At 43.6% G+C, this 19,577-nt stretch overlaps 1 protein-coding gene across 2 annotated transcripts in view; it reads left to right on the top strand.

The window, feature by feature from the left end:
- LOC121874533 (FAD-dependent oxidoreductase domain-containing protein 2-like) overlaps positions 1-19,577 on the top strand; it is an 82,616-nt gene that overhangs the window by 38,506 nt on the left and 24,533 nt on the right. For both annotated transcript variants that reach the window (XM_042378700.1, XM_042378701.1), the window contains one exon: positions 13,795-14,059. In XM_042378700.1, coding sequence (XP_042234634.1) covers positions 13,813-14,059 — 247 coding nt within the window. In that variant the 5' untranslated portion in view covers positions 13,795-13,812. The remainder of the gene's footprint in view (positions 1-13,794; positions 14,060-19,577) is intronic.

Genomic DNA, 19,577 nt, shown 5'->3' with positions numbered 1-19,577 from the left:
GACTTTTGGGTCAGTGGGTGGCAACGTGTGAGTGGGGCGGCAACACGTGGGCGGGGCGGGGTCATACGGTCGTTGGTGGCCTGGGAGGTAGTGGGACGAGAGGGGTGGCCCGTCACTCCACCCAGCCTACCTTTGGTGTGGGTGGTTGGGCAGCCCGTCACGCCACCCGGTCTACCTGTAGTCTAATAATAAATATAGTTAAAGGTTCATTGAAAGAAGACACCTGCCAATGACTGAATATAACGAACTGAAATCACATCAATTACATAGTTGACACGGGAATGGGTCGTTTAACAAAAGCTTTCAGTATAAAGAGGCGAATAAATTAGGGTTGAAAATGCAAATTAACTGAGTATTCATCTTGGTGGCTGGTAAGAGGGCTTGTCTCTTAGCCCTGATGTAGCGACACGCGTCAAAGGTTCCCAGTTGACAAAGATGCAACGGAGGTTCTAAATTGTCCCGTGGTGTTGGCCAGGGGTTGGGGAGGGGCTTTTCACGTGGTATTTTGTTTACCTCACGTGTAGGTATGGGTGATGGGCGGGTCATTACCACACACACACACACACATACTGATACGCCTCACGCTTTCACTGTTCTTAATTCCTTACCATATTCTAGTTCCTAGTTCCTCCTCATACCTTAATCAACTCTCATCCACCTTTAACTCCTCAGACACATTTGACCCTGTTTTCATCCACCTTAACATTGCCACCTCACCTCCCATTCGCTTTTGGTATTCGGGGGATACCTTTTGCATTTTCAGGACTGTTTTAATGTCACTTTTGATCGTTTTAAATGGATTTTTTTCCATATTTTATTTTCTCGACAAGGAAAACACATCCTCGTGAGCTGAATAACTAAAGACAAATATTTTTTTTTAGACACTGGTACCAGACTCAACACACGATAGCACGATTATGAAGACGACGGCAAGCCTTATGTAATCATTGACACTACTACTACTACTACTACTAATATCGCATCATCACACACTTTTAATAATGACAATAATAGTGATACCTGTTGTAAGAAAGCGTAATAGCTCGGCCCGGCTTTCCTACAGACAGTCCTTCTCATATAGTCAACCTCACAAGTGTCAGGTCATCCCCTCGTGGCTCGGTGCTCATTTGGGATTCAGATTAATACACCACCGACAGCGAGCGACTGTAGCTGCTTCCCTGGGCGTGTTGCCGTTATACGTGTTCTGCTGGCTGGCTTGGTTCGTACTGTGCTGGCCGGCTTGGTTCGTACTGTGCTGGCCGGCTTGGTTCGTACTGTGCTGGCCGGCTTGGTTCGTGCTCTGCTGACCGGCTTGGTTCGTGCTCTGCTGTGATACGAGATAATAAACTTCATCTACCCGCACATGTGGTATGTTTACGGTGTTCGCTCGTTCATTTTTCAGAGGTAGTTTTGGAGCTGCCAAAGGTGAGTTTTCCCTCAATCCCCCCCCCCACACACCCACACTATAGTCCCAAATATAGGATGATGAAGGTGTGGGTGTTGGACGCAGAAAGGGAACGGTGTAGAACAGTGTGGGTGTGAGAGGGGAAAATGAAGCAACGTTAAAATACATGGAGGAGGAACTTGGATTTGACAGCTCCAAAACTACCTCTGAAAAATAAAAAAGACGGAGGGGCGAACACCTTTGAAGACCCCAGGAAGCTACAGTATTCATCCCCGCAGACACTGGCTTGTAATGCGCAGTTCCCCAAACACGTCCAAAACCTGATCTACGCCATGATTTATATATATATATATATATATATATATATATATATATATATATATATATATATATATATATATATATATATATATATATATATATATATATATATATATATTTATAAAGGGGAGAAAGAGAGGAGGCTGTTTACTCTTGGTAGGTTATTTAGGCTTGGGGAGGAGATAAAGGGTGCAGGCTAATTTAGGCAGTGGAGAGAGGACGCGCTTCTGTTGTGACCCAAAATATTATCTGTTGGACGACAACGTTTTGGTGGGGGTTTGTATATGTTCATACATGTGTGTATGATAAGACACACACTAACAGGGTTATATATACTGTATATACGTATTTATATATCATCCGCTTACCTCTCCCTGAAGGGTGGGCGCCTCGCCTCCCCACCATATATAAAGGGATTTTTTTTGTAACAGCACACCTCTCTCAACACACACACACACACACACACACACACACACACACACACACACACACCAACCAGCAGCTCCTTCCCTCCCCACACCACCCACCCCACCCACCAATATCCAACTGCTCAGCCCCGCCCCGCCTGTAGTGACGTCATCATTCCAACTGCCTCAAGAACTCTTCCAGATTCTGTTCACTATTTCCAGTCTCCTCCCCGGGGCCCACCACAACCTGGCTGTTGCATATTTGTCTCCTTCATCTTTCTCGTCTGTCTACAATTTCTTTTTTCTCCTCTTTGGGTGAAAATTAAAAAAATGGTGAGAACGGATGGGGGATGATAGAGAAGGGAGGGAAGAGGGAAAGGGATGAGAGAAGAGGAGGAGGGGGAAGAATAGACCAAATAATCAGCTCAGTCTTGGGGTCAGGATTCAGGTGGGGGGTGGGGGGGTGGGGGGGGTGTTGATAAAAGCGAGACTCCAGCCAGACATAAGACAGTGATGTTTGAGACCTGGGTGAAGGTGTTTGGTTATCCTGTGGTGGTTGGTGGCGCTGTTTGGTTATCCTGTGGTGGTTGGTGGCGCTGTTTGGCTATCCTGTGGTGGTTGGTGGCGCTGTTTGGTTATCCTGTGGTGGTTGGTGGCGCTGTTTGGTTATCCTGTGGTGGTTGGTGGCGCTGTTTGGCTATCCTGTGGTGGTTGGTGGCGCTGTTTGGCTATCCTGTGGTGGTGATGTTTGGCTATCCTGTGACCCAGTCTAATGATCGTCAGTGTTATTGGTTGGATTTACTCTAACAGTTATTGGTTCGTTCTGTCTTGAGTGGTTAATGGCCAGTCAACTTTATCAGTCACCTCACCTAACCAAACCTTGTATAGAGTGGATGATCGTCAAATAGCACTGGGCTCTACTGTAGTTGTTTGCTGTATCAGTTTTTGCGTTGAAGATACAGTCATACCTCACTGTTTTCTTTCAAAAGCTGTGGTAAAAAATAAAATAAAAAACTCAGGAAGAATTATGGTGATTATCCTCTGGGGGACATGGTATAAATTTGGTAGTGAAGTCCGGGCATCACCTGTCGCTAAATATCAACGTTATTTGTAGTGGGTCTTCTTCTTCTTTTTTTGTCATTCTTCTGGGGTCACGTGACTCATTTTGCTCTTTGGTGATTTAAACTGTGATATATAAAACCCTTAGAACTGTACTGGTCAAGATCTTCAACATTAACTTTGCTGGAAAGATGAATGGTCTGATGGTCTCTGCTACGATCACTGACTGAGGCTATATTAATTTGGTAAAGTTGGTATTTCTTGTTGTGTGATGCATTGTATAACCAGTATGATGTATTTTTTTATATCACTTATAGTTAATACAGATAAATTAACATGAATTACTTGCATAAATGAGCGTTGTTCAGAATTCTTGATCCGGTGTGTCATATTGTATAACATAAAGGTGCAGAATTGTTTAGTTTTTTGTTGACTGTACACGGAGCGAGGGACCATGCTGGTGTGGGTAGTGGTGATGATCCTCTCGCCTCTTACACCTGTCACTCACCCATCACCCCGCTGACCTAACTCCTCTTCCCGCTTCACATTTTTCTTACCCTTCCATTCCTTTTTTTTTCTCTTCTTGTCCTTCTATTTCCCCATCATTTTTATTTTCCTCGTAGCCTTCTCCCTTCCACTCTCTCCCTCCTTTCTACTCACTCCTCTGATCGTTCGTTCTTCTCTTTATCTACTCCTTTTTCCCTTTTCTTCCTTTTATTCTCGCTCACTCCCTTCTCCTGTCCCCCTTCCCTCTCCTGCCCCCCCCCCTTCTCGTCCCCCCTCCTCTCTCTTGTCTCCCCTCCCTATCCACCTCCTTGCCCCCCCTCCCCCTCCCCTCTCCTGTCCCCTCTCCTACCACCCCTCCCCTCCCCTCTCTAACCCCTCTCTCCTCTCCTGCCCCCCATCCTCCTCTTCCCACCCCATATTTTGACACACTACCCCCTCTCCACCTTCCACATCACCTGTCTAGTGGGTGGATTTTAAGTGAATTTGTGAATGTGACGTCCATTTCACCCTGGCTGGTATTGTGGCGTCAGATGAAGTGTGACTTTTTTCCAGCGTCTCTCTCTCTCTCTCTCTCTCTCTCTCTCTCTCTCTCTCTCTCTCTCTCTCTCTCTCTCGACCTTTTTATGTCAGGCCAAAATCATATCATAATGTTTGGTTTAAATACAAAAAGCTTTCCTCTGAAGCCTCTTATCGTGTTTCTTACGGGTACTTAAAACTAACTATCGCCAAACTCTTACAGAAGATAACACAACATCATTAATATTGGTTATCTTGAACTGTTTTGACCTCGCATATTAGCACAGTCCTTAATTAACCTGTGTCTGATGTTGGCATTATACCCTGCATAATAGATACCGTATAAAATTGTGTTTCATAACTTGAATAATATACACTGTTTAAACCTCGTGATTAAGTCAGTTTATATTATTTGAATATTGTCTATTGTTACTGAAGCCTGAAACAGATTAGTGAAATGCGTTATAATGTTGAAGTGTTTTATGTGAGGAGGAAAATTATGAAATAAATTAGACGGCGAGAGAGAGAGAGAGAGAGAGAGAGAGAGAGAGAGAGAGAGAGAGCATACCGACATTTTGGTAGTTTACAAATCCCATCAAACATAAAAAACTTCAAACATGACATTAGCCACACATGGAACACACACGGTTATGGCTAGTCTAGTATATTTTAACTTATTGTCATATATTAGTTGACCAAAGGAGGAGGAATGTTTTTGCGGGTTTTACCGACTTGGCGATGAGAGTACTCCGCGTCACGCTTCAAAGGTCCGAGACTCTGAGGTATTGGTTGTATCTTACACAATACCACCAAGTGCGCGCGTTCCGGATGTTTCGAGCGCTCATTGTCGACAGCCGCTACCTCAACAGGAAAGCCACTGTCGGGAAAGTCATATACGTGTGTGTGTGTCCGTCCATTCTTCACCGACACTGATTACTGGGAGATGAAAGACGTACTCACTCTCGTGGAAATATTTTATCCTCTTCACTTGTCAGAATAGTATGCCTTTATATGCCTTCATTAGTGTTTCAGAATAGTAGGCTGTTTTCAGTGTTGCAGGATAATATGCCTTTTGGTTTTAGAAATTAGTATGCCACAAGTGATCGTGGGCCCTTCGTGCCCGGTTCGCTATATAGTTCGACAAAACAGTAATGGAGGGAATATTTGGAGAAGTGCGCTCGCGCCTGGATTTAACGTCGGGGCACTTGCAATGAACACTTGTTAATAAATCGGTTTCCTGCGAACCTCAGTCAAACAGTAATAAGAACACACAACAACATGTAAATATTTTATTTTTTCTTTAGCTATATCGGTCTTATACAAATAATTTCCGCTAATGGTATGAAGAAGAAAAATTCAACAATTCGGAGCCAAAACATCGGACAACCATTACAGATGTAACAATGCATTGATATAACGGAAACAGTATTGATGTTCGCATTGCCTGTCAGCATCAACGCAGTTTGGATTTTAAATTCGATACAGGCAATACAGTAATAACACATTGGTACACGAAACATGTCAGCACTATACATATTGAAAACACGCAGAAGATACCAGCAATTTCTGAAACATAACAAATGCAAACGACATTATTAGTACGATGCTCAAACACCGCACTTTTGTCAGCACGAGCGTTATTCAGCAAAATCGTTCGGAAAGAAAAAAATCGCCAAAGATCAGATCATCAGGTACATATGCTGTTGAATCCACTGAGATGATGGAATACAGTAGAATTTGCCTGATTCGTTACATCAAGGTGAAAATAAAAAGTGACTAATTAGGCGGAGCAGTGTAGGCCGACGCATCATAGAACAGCGCACTGCGCTGCGGCAGCTCCCGCCGGAGTCGAGCGTGGCGCTCGGCCTCTCGGGCTTGCGCTGTCGACGCCGCATCCTTCCGTCGACGGTCCTCCGCCTCCTCCTCGGCCTCATGCTCGCGGGCACGCGTTGTTAACGCTGCATTTCTAAGGCGACGGTCCACCGCCTCCTCCTCGGTCTCATGCTGGCGGGCGAGTGCCTTAGACTGGGAGTCGGCCGACTGGCACTGGCGTCGCTTGCGCTGAGACTCCAGCTCGCGCTCTTCTCTCCGTCCTTCGGCGAGGCTCTGGGCTGGCACAGATGGAGTAGCCAGCGTTCGAGACGCTCCCCGAGTCATTGGTGGTTCATACTGAAACAAAATAAATCCCATGAATATACTATTAAAACTTTTGATAAAAGTGATGTGAAAATCGACTATTCATACAGGTCACACTCAAGCGAAAGGTTAAATTTGTTATTTAAATGGAGAATTCTAAGTTAGTCAAATATTATTCTCACAGGGTAATCGATTGTTTTGCAGAAATCGAGTAAACAATTAATTGACAACAATAACACGAGTAGCGTGATACGCAGAACATTCTGGAAGCTGCTCCTAACCTTTAACCTGGTCACAATAAATTTTGAAATAATTGATATAATGCTAAACCCAAACCTGCCCAAATCTAGCGCTTGGCGCCAAAATGCAAATGACGCAACTTTGAGTATAATCTATGTCGATCCCCCACCCATCTCAACAACTCATCAAATTCCAGATTAAAATGACGTAAAACTCGTCACGCATTTTGAAAATAATTTATTAGAAATTGAGGAATCGATTAGTTTCCACATCTAACGCTTGGTGCCATCATTTAATTTATAATGCTGCCAGTTCGCCGCAACGGTCTCCCAAACCTGACCATACACGGCGCGCGCCAAAATGGAAAAGACGCAACTCTAATCAATTAGTTCCCCCATCCATCTTGAAAAATCTTAAACTTCAGATTAAAATGGCGTAAAAGACGCATTTTCATCCCAATGTTGCACCATCTAGATGTCACCGTTGAATTTATAGTGCTGCCAGTTCACCGCAACGGTCGCCTGAATCTGCCCATATTTGGTGTGAATCGAGCGTTTCGCCCCAAAATCCAGCCAAAAAACGAAACTATGTAATCGATTGGTTCTCCCGCCCACCTTAACAGCTCATCAAATTTCAAATCAAAGTGACGTAAAAAAAGAATCAGCAAAGGTGGCTAAACTGACCGAGACTGACGGTGGCTCCTCAGCGTCCGCGGCACACAAAGCAGCTCCATCGCACGTGAAGTCGCTGTCGCTGCCGAGGGCAGGAGCCCACCGCCTCTGTTGTTGCAAACCGCTCGGTCCCTCCAGCGGGTCGTCCACCTCCTCGATGGTCTGAAAATCACCGATACGATGATGAGTGGAAATGGGTCACTATCCATCAGTCAACGATTAACACCATTTTCCACGAACGGATCCATATTAATGAATGATGAATGAACCTTTTGGCAAAACACTGACCTTTCTCTTGTTGAGGTGAGCGCCTCTCAACGACACCTTCCTCTTCGGCATGATGGACGGCCGATGCACAGATTAAATTAAATGTACGATAAAAAACGAAAAACGAAAAAAGATTTTGATACGCAGACCGCAGTCAAGTACGCAATGCTAATGCAGCACAGTGAGAACTCTGATCGTAGCTGACAGGCAAGTGAGGCAAGCCAGGTAGCACGACAGAGTGCCGTGGTCGGTGGTCGGTGGCGAGCCTGGTGGTATTTACCAAGGCCTGAAAATATGAACTCTCGTGCTTGGCTAGCGCGCAACCGCCGTCCGGATGACAGCGTACAGCGACATCTTTTTCCAGCGTAAATAAAATGGTTAATTAATGCCTTCCTGAAGAAACCATCGACATGGGACCAGGTTTGTTCCACTCTACGATTTTTTGGTTATTTTTCCACCAAGTTTCATGAATAACGATTGTGCCTTTTCGGCTGCCCAGAACAGACACACACACACACACACGCACGGCTATTCCTATAGTATATTAGATTAGTTTCAAGATACTGTGCTATACTGTTATACCTTTCAAAGTGATAGGCTCTTTTTATTTCTGTTTACACGAGTCCCTCTTCAAAATATATCTTAAATAATCACTCTACCTTTCCTATCATCTCTCTCTCTCTCTCCTTGACTAATTGGATGAACAGTCAGGGCTTCAGCTCACCAAAAAAATTTTCATGTTTGTTTATAGGGAGCTCCATCTGTTGACTGTCTTGATTACTAGGTAGCTTCTCTTAGGAAGGAAGTTTGAGTTTATTTTTTGTACATTATTTCCTTGTTATTTCTTTGATATAACGTGTATTATTATCAGTAGTAGTATTACTGTTATTAGTTACTATTATTGTTATAGTTATTATTGTTGTTTAGGGCAGGATGTCATTGAGGCAGGGTGGTGATATTCGCTGTGTTAAATACACTTGGTGGCTAATGACCTAACCTAACCGAACCATCTTAATTTAACGTAACGTTCCTTGATTATTATTATTTTTATTATTATATTATTATTCAATGGTGAAAGACTTTAGTGTCAAAGGATTTTTTCTTGAAGTTGGCTTAGTCATATATGCTCGCTTGATTATTTTATGGTGTGGAGAGAGATGCTCGCTTGACTATCTCATGACTTGATTTTTTTGGATCAATGTTGAAATCCCACTGTTTAAAACACTAATTGGACAACAGCGATAACAATCTCCCTTCATCGTTTCCGGTGGTCGGTGAGGAAAAAATATACGCTCGTTTAATTAGTTTTCCAGTTAATGAGGTATTAAGACCCTCATTTGGTTATACAGTATTAACAATTTGTGAGTTTAGGAACCTCTTTTGATTGTATTTTTAGATTTGATAATATATTTAGTGTCTCGCTTGACCAAGGAAAACTTAACTCGGTCGATGAAGTTCATAGGTTAAGGGCATAAGAAGCTCGCTTGACTTAACGAACAATAAACGAACACGATTCTCCTTTGACCAGTTCCTATTGTTAAGCTCATGGAGGAAACTCACTCGCTTTTAAAATATAAATAAATATATAAATTTTGCATTGTTATTTATTAGTAAGTAACTAAAACATGAATCCTCGCTTCATTATTTTCATTATCAGAGAAATAATAAAACAAAATATTCTAGCTTCTTTAATATCAGTGATATAAATTAAATTGTAATTCAGCAAGTTAGGAATAACTAAAATGAATGTGTTCAGAAAATAAACAAAATATTCTCGTTTGAGGAATTAAAATATCAGTAAGTTAATTTCCTATATCGGTGTTAATTATTCAGTAACTAATAAAATGAAAGATAGATTCTCAGTTGATGAATAGAGAGGAATAGAAAGTAGTTCACTATTAAAGTTTGTTGCGTTTCGACTCTGGCTTGATTACTTCATATTGTTTATCATGTGCAAGATAGACGCTCGCTTGGTTGTTGTTGTTGTTGGTGGAGTGCACAGATAACTTCCCAGCAGACACTTTCCTCATGGACAAACTCTCTCTCTCTCTCTCTCTCTCTCTCTCTCTCTCTCTCTCTCTCTCTCTCTCTCTCTCTACCCCCTTCTTTCCTCTCTCCCTTTCCTCTCTCCCCTTCTTTCCTCTCCTCTCTCCTGACCAGTCCGCCAATACCGTTAATCCCGCCTTATAATCCTGGTCATATTAATCCACTAAATCCCTGTCGCGTTATTGGATTAACCAGCAGCCAATAGCGGGCTTACGATTGGCTAATTCTTCGTCTACAGTATTAGTGAAACGCTGCTGTGGTTTGATTAAAAGCCATGTGCGTTATTAGTGTGTGTGTGTGCGTGCGTGCGTGCGTGCACAAAAGACATGTACGGTATTAATGTGTGTAAATCTTAAAACGGGAAAAGTTTTGGTTTTACTTATATAACTTAAAAGAAATAGTTCAAATATGGTATGTTAGGTTGTGTTGTGTTGTGCTGTGCCATGATGTGTTGTGCCATGATGTGTTGTTGTGTTATTATATTTAAGACGTCGTAACACTATAACCAAAGTGAGTGTTTCTACATGTTGATAAGTAACGTTAGTAATGTTAATATGGAGTTACAATTTGTATTGTAATTTATCTCTGTACTGTATGTGTGTCCGCCTTTATATACAAAACAAAATTTACGCCTGAGTACAATAGGTAGAAATTATCGCTGTGTCAGTATTATTTCCTTTTAGCATAACACACACACACACACACACACACACACACACACACACACACACACACACACACACACACCTTGACTTTTTCCTGACACACTATACGTGAGTGTCAATTTTTACAGTGTTTATGACCTGTGACCTCTGTGGCGTGTGTTTACCAGCAGCAGGTCACTCAGTAGAAGACACCTCCCCGCTCCCCCCACACACACACACACACACACACACACCGCCCGATAACCCCCGCGTCAACACCAGCTTTAATTAAAACAGGGTCTTGTGGTGGAAACATTCACGGTCGGTGTGATGGCTGTAGTGTTTTGTCATCATTATCATCATTAGGCCGGATCAGGGTATCCACACACACACACACACACACACACACACACACACACACCACACACCCACACACCCACACACACACACACACACACACCCACACACACACACACACACACACACACACACACACACACACGCACAGATGTTCTATTTAAAATTATATAACAAAAGTATTGATCAAATTAATACATATACTGTATATTGTAACTGTGACAACGACTGTTATATGCGCTTCTTCGATAACACTTAAAAGCTCTTAACCTAACCTAACCTACCCACACTGTGACACACGGCCAACAAGTTTTTTTTATAGACAGACAGTCCTCACATATTGGCCGGGGCTCTTTGGCCATCAACTAAGTGACCATGTGTCAGCCTAGAGTGACCCACGTAAAGCCTAGCGAGGATTTCTCCCACCTCAATGGCATTTTCACAGATATTCACAGTCGACGATCTGAAAGAGGATATTCAGCTTTTGACTCCAACAATCCGCTCTATATTTAGTACCGACCTATTACTTGACTCGGTCGTGGTGGCGGCGGGTGAGCCAGTTATATATGCTGTATAATAAAGTTTCTCTACCAGATCTTTCAATACCTGGTCTAAATTGTTCTCAAGTTTATGCACCGTTTTGGATAACATGGTGGGAGACCCGTTACAACCATTTACAACTCGATTACAAGAGGATTTTTCTTTCTCTATTATTTAACCTTATTTTTTATTTTAAATGTCCAAATTGTCCTCTGGTAGTTAAGACAAAGAAGGAGGAGGGTTAGGGTAGGGAGGAGGAGGTGTTGGGTAAGGCTGGATTAAGGTAGAGAGGAGGGACGTAAGGGAGGAAGACTCACGGTACGGGGTAGAGTTGAGAGGTAGAAACGTGAGGGAGAGAAAGGAGGTCAGGTGGAAGAGTGTGTGTGTGTGTGTCTGTGTGTGTGTGTGTGTGTGTGTGTGTGTGTGGTATCACTTGTAGTTATATAAAGTCATCAGGGTGCCTCTCTATCCCTTCCCTTCTCTTCATTTCCCCTCTCTCTCTCTCTCTCTATCTCTCTCTCTCTCTCTCTCTCTCTCTCTCTCTCCACACTTCCCAGAATTCCAGGAACAGATCACAGTGTAACAGATACTTGTGTTAGGTATGTGTGGCTGAGTGTGTCGATGTATATATGTACGCTCGTGTGACTGATTGGTTGTGTATATATACGTGTGGTTATATGCGTGTGTGTGTATACTGTATAGCATTTTGTTTTCACTCGGTTATATGTGTACCTTTGTGGACGCAGGGAGCTAGGGTGTGTGTGGGTGTGTGTGTCCGTCTGTGTGTGTGTCATTTTGTAACAGTATAATTTAGTAAAAGTATAAGTAACTAAAATTAAAGATATCTCAAAGTAAAAGTATATAAAAAGTAACTCAAAACTTATTCCAAAAAAATAAGTGCAGTAAGTGAAATGCGATGCGCGAGATCCGTAGAGTTTATGCTCAATTTGTTGGTGTAAAGTTCTATAGTGTTTGATGTTTGTTATTGTTTTGTGTTTTATTACTTTCTTATTGTAGTGTTTTAATGTGTGTGTGTTTGGTATATTGACACACACACACACACACACACACACACACACACACACACACACGCAGTATTCAAACTCCTCCGCCACCACAACTCTCTCTCGCTTGAGGCACTATTTGCTAGCCTAACCCAACCTAACATAACCTCTCAGTAGTTTCCTGTTCCTAAATACGTATTTCCTTTCCCCATTATTTATTTATTTATTCCACCCTCACCCACACACCCTCACCCACCCTCACCCACACACCCTCACTCACCTCACCCACACACCCTCACCCACACACCTCACCCACACACCCTCACCCACTTCTAGTACCTGAACCCTCCCATTTCACCCTCAATTACCTCCAATCACCCACTCTACCCCCCCCCCTCCGTTCTCCCCACTCCGAGTTATGTGGTTATCATCCAGGTATCGTATTTTTTACCTGGTTATCTAGAGTAATGGTTATCGCGCCTGTGAATCCCCCCCCCCCAATTACTTCAGATATCATGATTCGTAAGGCTGACCCGTTCTGATAGCGGAATTTACAGTAGCTATCACATTCAGCTATCTCTTGTTATCTCTCGTCGACTATCCAGAAATACCAATCGTCCCGGATATCGTCGTATTTTGCTCTGTAATCATGTGTCGGGTTTGCCCCATTCTGCAGTTATCGCTCAGGGTATCGTAAATCTTCCTTGAGTTCGGTGTCAAGTTGCCCGGGGAGGAGGAGGAGGGGGAGAGGGGGAGGAGGAGGGGGGAGGGGGAGGGGGAAACACCTACCCGAGGTCCTCCAATGCTAACTTTTCCTTCAGTCAATTTAAATGTTAATCTTGCCTGTCAACTTGCCTCTAGTGACTGTCAGATGGATGGGCGGAGTGTGTTGGGTGGGAGTGTGGGCGTAGATCTAAGAGTGTTGGAGTGGGCGTTGGTGAGTGTGTTGGAGTGAGCGTTGGTGAGTGTGTTGGAGTTGGCGTTAATGAGTGTGTTGGAGTGGGCGTTGGTGAGTGTGTTGGAGTGGGCGTTGGTGAGTGTGTTGGAGTGGGCGTTGGTGAGTGTGTTGGAGTTGGCGTTGGTGAGTGTGTTGGAGTGGGTGTAAGTTTGGGTGGTGTAGGAGTGTATGTGTAGGTGTGGGTTTTGCTGGAGTGGATGTGTAGGTGTGGGTGGTGCTGGAGTGTATGTGTGGGTGGTGCTGGAGTGGGTGTGGGCGGGCGTAACCTTCAGCAGGGTGGGGCAGGAGGTGGATGAACGCGAGGGGAGGGAGGAGCAGGTGAGCGAGTCGATGGTCGCTGCCGGGAGATGAACACCACCTCTCCTCTCCCCTTGCCCTCTCTTTTTTCCCTTCCCTTTTATTCCTCCTTCTTCCCTCTCTTATTCTCCCCTTCACAGTACCATTCCTATCCTCCCCCTTCTCCCTATGTTAATAAAGGTGGTGAGGAAGGTAGCGATACACCCCAGATTAACACACAAACTGTCCCCGTCTTGTAGTGTGTGTGTGTGTGCTTGACATGATCTTGTCTATACCCACAGTTGTTACCAGAGCAGGGGTCCCTCTACCTGTTGCTCGCGAGTACCACTGTTCCCTGATAGTGTGACGGTGGTGCTCGCTCAACAGCTACCACACTGGAGCTACATAACTGACCTAACTTAACCTTGTCTGCCCAACAGCTGTGCCCCGTGAGGGTGATGGGAGGGTGGTGGGGGCGCTACACCTCTGGTGAGCCGCCCAGCAGACAACGCTGTCCCCTCGTCTACCTGCCCATGTTGGTAGTGGTGGTGCTCTCGTGCTGCTGCTGCTCGGCGCTGGTGACGGCGGGGGACACTCACCATGACTACTGCATCATCGGGGCGGGTCCTGGCGGTCTCCAGATGGGCCACTTCCTCCACAAGGTCGGCAGGGACTACGTCATCTTCGAGAGAGCCAACCACTCCGGTCAGTGCCTCCCCCCTCCCACACACACACACACACACACACACACACACACACACACACACACACACACACACACACACACACACACACACACGCACACACACACACACACACCGCTCAATTCAAAGGTGTAATTAAAACCTTGTAATCATGTTCTCGTAATATCATCACTGGTCATTATCACCTACACGTGCTTCAATGTCTAACACAAAAACTTTGCCTCGGATTACCATAAAATACCTCTCCCTACCATGCTCTTGAGTCTGCATCAAAAACTGGGTTAAATTATGCAGTAGTGAAGACTTTTAACCCTCATAAGCCATGTCATGTACCACATCTCCCGCATACAGTGTCCTATTCCTCGTGATATTCAAGTTTTACATATTGGCAAGATGATCGCCAACCACAAACTACTTTACACTAACTGAGAAACTTAAGACGATCTGTGTAATAACTACTTAAAACATCAGAACAATAATAATCAAGCGTACTAAAACAAAACACTTAAGCCTTTTTATTAAAAACCACTTACACTATTAAACTCTTACAAGAATCTTTTGACCTGTACTGACTGATGACTACCAAGGCGAGGAATAATTGTTAAAGATACAGAATAATTAAGACTGTATTTGTACCTGTGGAGTATCATGAGGAACCTTTACATACAACATCTAAAAGTTTTCTTGATAAAAGAATGCCTGAAAAAATACGTAAATTTCTAGAGAGAGAAAGTGAGGTACTGTTTATATTGGTCTTAAGAGCCTCTGGGGGTTGGGAGCTGAAATAGTGTTGTTTTTTAGAACTTGTGTTTGTGTTTAAAGAAGGCGTTCACGGTATATATTTGGCCCAGAAACTTAGTGTTATGTCATGTTTGAAAACACACGCATACACTCACTCGTGCACACACACACATACACACACACACACACACACACACACACAAGCACGTAGTATCATGCTAACTTTCAGTTCATGACCTTATCCCCTGAAGGAATACATAGTTAAATATTATATCTGGATAAAGGATAATTTTATCATTATAAAATACCGAGAATATTACTAACCTCTGACGACCACGTTGGTAATTACCTCGATCAATAGTGTCTCGTTCCTCAAAGACATCACCAGTCCGGGCGGTCAACAGGGCGTCGTCATATTCCTTCAGTAGGTAACCCGACATTAGGATCAGCTATTCAAGATTAATTATAAGGTAGAAATAGATGGTGCGCTACACTTTCGGTTTATAGCTTTACTCCATTTACTCCTCCCACCTGAATGCTAATTAAGGTAGCCCCTCCCATGGTAGTGACGTCATGTCGTAGCCCAGGTTGAACAGAAACGAGAATCGACCACCAGCTGACGTCACAGAAGGTTGTCTTGACAGTAGATGCGGAGACGGGAAGGGGGGGTAGGGGGTCATGAGCCTTGAAGCCCTTATTTTAAGAGATTGTCTTAAGTTATGGGGACGTGGTAGGGGAGGGGACTAGGGTATGATAGGTAGGGGGAACTAGGGTGCGATAGGGAGGTGTTAGAGAGTGGGAACTGCTTAGGGTGTAACAGGGAGGTGTTAGAGAGTGGGAACTGCTTAGGGTGTGACAGGGAGGTGTTAGGGAGTGGGAACTGCGTAGGTTGTGACAGAGAGTGAGAACTAGGTTGCGACAGGTAGGTGTAGTTAAATGAATGGGGAGTCCAGGTCCGTTTTCTTAAAGGATCCCCACGGTAGTTAACTGGACAATGGAAGTACATAGTAACGAGAGTCTCTCCGGGGAGTTTCGACGGCATTTTGGCTCCTGTCTGTGTAACGTAACTTTAATATACATACTGAGATTCGCTGTTGTATTCCTAGTTAAGGGAGCTGAGAAGTATTTAACGTATTATTGTGGAGAATCTACCTTTTATGTCGTAACTACAGTGAATCAATTAGATGCGTTCAAAATTTTTCGTCATTTCATTTTTTTTTATGTGTGTGTGTGTGTGTGTGTGTGTGCGTGTGTGCAATAGCGAGTGAAAATAGCAAAACTGCCAGCCCTCTCCACCTGATGCACCCCTGCCAGCCCTCTCCACCTGACGTACAGCTGTCAGCCCTCTCCACCTGACGTACACCTGCCAGCCCTCTCCACCTGACACCTGAATTATATGCCCGATATACTTTAATTAAAACATATCCTTAATACAGGTGGGCATGCTACTCTTTTTTGTCTATCTTGGCTATCTATCTCGTAGGGAATTCCATCGCTACGGGTCACAATGCGCGTGTAAACAAAGGTAGATCAGCTGTGTGGGGGGACGCTGCGGCAGTGTTTACCCTCACCATTCTAGGCACAATCCTGGCTCCGGAGTCTGTATCTTCCCATGACGAATAGTACAGTACACATAACGGGTTGACCTAAGACAGAAGGCGAACAAGGATCAAAAAGGTGTTGTTGATATGGTGTGTGGTTATTAGTGTTTAGTTTTGTAATGAAGTCGACGTGGGTATATCAGTACACGTCGTCATTATATTGTACAAATGCACACAAGTATACTCAGTTACACTCACTCATTTTATCGTGTGTGTGTGTGTGAATTATTTTAGTATCAAGAACAAGGAGCAGCCATCATCACCCTGCTTAGCTTGGGTCATTTCTTGCTAAGGTCTTGGAAGAACGGTGGGCAGAGTCAACAACAACACGTCTTGTACTTGTTTTGTAATCCTAATGAACTCTTGACCTTCTTTGACCTTTACCTCTAGGGTTGATGATGATGATGATGATGATGATGATGATGATGATGATGATGATTATGATGGTGACGGCATGAACACCAATACAACATTAACACTAAATAAAACCAATAATGAGTCGAGGTCACTTTATTAGTGTGATAAAAGCGACGTGTTGTGATTTAATGAAGGTGCGTGAATAACCCCCCTGGCGCCACCAATAATGATCTCCATTGACTTTATTATCACGGGAACCGGCAACCTATATATGCAACAGAGAGATGGGGGGGGGGAGAGGGGAAGTCATGAGGCAGTTTTATAGTATTAGGTTTCCTGTAACAAGCCAGTACTGTTGTTAATGAGGAGGGCATTCTGTTGGACTCGCCTGTTGGACTCGCCTGTTGGACTCGCCTGTTGGGCACACCTGTTGGACTCATCTGCTGGAATTGTGGTAGTACAGGTGTGTGTCATGAAGAGCTTTTGAGGTTAGGTTAGGTTAAGTTGAGGTAGGAAAAGTTAGGTTATATATAACAGCACCCGGTGAACTATCAATTATTTTTATTGGTGGTAGTTTTATGAGGAGAAAGAGAACCCCCCCCCCCCACACACACACATACACGTCATAACATTATCTTGCCTCGACTCGTTTTGCAGGTTTTGTGTCCTCATTCATTTGATTGGCCTACTTTAATACCCGGAAAATTGATCTGTAGTGACCTCACCCAGTGTTTATACTATGAGGTCATCCGTTCTTTACTAGTGACGTCATCAGGTTTATTACTGCAGTGACGTCATTAGGTCATCCATTCATTATTGACCTAGGCATCCATTCTCTCAAGTCACCCACTAATTACGAGACAGGTAAGTCACCCACAAATTATAAGACAAGTAGATCGTCTACTGATTAATAGTTAGGTAAATCATACTCTAATTATTACACAGGTAGGTCATCCACTAATAGCTAGACAGGTATGTCATCCACTAATTGCTAGACAGGTACGTCACCCACTAATTACGAGACTCATTCACTAATTAACGAGTTAGGTCTTCCATCCATTACCACAGGTAGGTCACCCATTAAGCCGTAATGACCACTAACATAATATAATCAACACCAATTATTCCAGAAGAATAATTACCACATTATTTTGGCCTGGAAAATAATGTTCGTCCGAGAGAGAGAGACAGACGGAGGAGATGTTAAGCGAGTCTCTCTCTCTCTCTCTCTCTCTCTCTCTCTCTCTCTCTCTCTGTGTGGAGACTAAATTTAAATCGTATCTCGATCGGTCACTATATCTTATGTGTCTGTCTATCTGTCGGTCAGTATATCATCTTCCTATTGGTCAATATATCTGTCTAGCGGTCAGTAAATATTTGATCAATTAACACACACACACACACACACACACACACACACACACACACACACACACAACTCTTCCCCCCCTCCCCTGTGTGTTTTGCCCGCCCGATGTATTCTTGAAGTCTCGGACCATCGTAAATCTTGGGAGAGAATTCGGCCCCTTTGTTTGCCAGGGTTAACGAAGACCTGTGGCGCTGGTAGTGTGGGTCAGTGGTGCACCCAAACTAACCAAACGACCACGGTTAGGTTACGGTGCTTTGGGATTTAACATTGTGAGAGTAAAAGGTTTGGTGAGTCTTAGTTTTAAAAGGGGAATGTAAAAAAAATTTTCATTTGTTTATATAGTTGGAAGAGGGGGCTATTTTGGTAGTCCACTGGGTAGATCTGTTCACTTAAGCGCTCCTAAGTGGAACACAACTTTCTCTCTTATATAAACAAAAATATAAGGGTGTTGTTTAACTTTGTGGAAGATACGAGGGTTAGATAATGGTACACTTCAGTCTGGCTGGCAGGAGGGTGTACAGATGGCTTTATTACGCGTGAGGATTCGAACCACATTCAACTCAGGTGGTGAACTAGAGCGCTGTAGCCACTTTTCCGCGAGTAGCTGAAGTAGAGATGGAGGATTTTTTTTTTCAAATTTGTATGTGAACTTTTTGACATCATGCCGATAAGAGGTTGTGTTCCGTGACGTGTTCCAGAGCTCCGTGACGTGTTCCAGAGTTTCGTGACGTGTTCCAGTATTCCGTGACGTGTTCCAGAGTTCCGTGACGTGTTCCAGAGTTTCGTGACGTGTTCCAGTATTCCGTAACGTGTTCCAGAGTTCCGTGACGTGCTCCAGAGTTCCGTGACGTGTTCCAGAGTTCCGTGACGTGTTCCAGTATTCCGTGACGTGTTCCAGAGTTAAGATTCTTGACTCATAAAGATGATATTTGTAGAAACTGTTAGAAGACTGCTACTGAGGCGGCCAACACTCGGCTTTAAGACCAGGTTATAGGAACCAGGTGATCGTGACAGTATCGTCAGTTGTCAACATTCGGATGAACAAAAATTAATAATGATTTTTTATTAATTTTATTTAATTGTACAGGTCAGGCAGGAACGCTTCTCATACTTTTCCTTCTGAATTAATTACGTAATTATATTTTTGCTACCGAGTGTGTGACGTCAACACTAACTTTTGCCAACAGCTATTTTAATTCCTGGCAAAATAACGTCATTCGTTTAATGAAAAGTTTCCGACAGAGTTATTTCTACACCGGAAATTGTTTACCAGAAATAATAATAAAGTTTTCTGGTGGTTGCTTTCTGTCAACCAGTCAACCATACATAGTGTTAATATAATTTCCATTGAAGTTACTGAGTTTAGTGATTCTAACTAAGCCACCTAACCTAACCTAACCTAACCTAACCTAACCTAACCAAACCTAACCTAACCCACTGCAGCTAGTAAC

Source organism: Homarus americanus, unplaced genomic scaffold, assembly GCF_018991925.1.
Source record: "Homarus americanus isolate GMGI-L3 unplaced genomic scaffold, GMGI_Hamer_2.0 scaffold34360, whole genome shotgun sequence".
In the NCBI taxonomy this organism is placed as follows: domain Eukaryota; kingdom Metazoa; phylum Arthropoda; class Malacostraca; order Decapoda; family Nephropidae; genus Homarus; species Homarus americanus.
The sequence above is the reverse complement of the archived record's forward strand: the minus strand, read 5'-3'. Positions and strand labels throughout refer to the sequence as shown.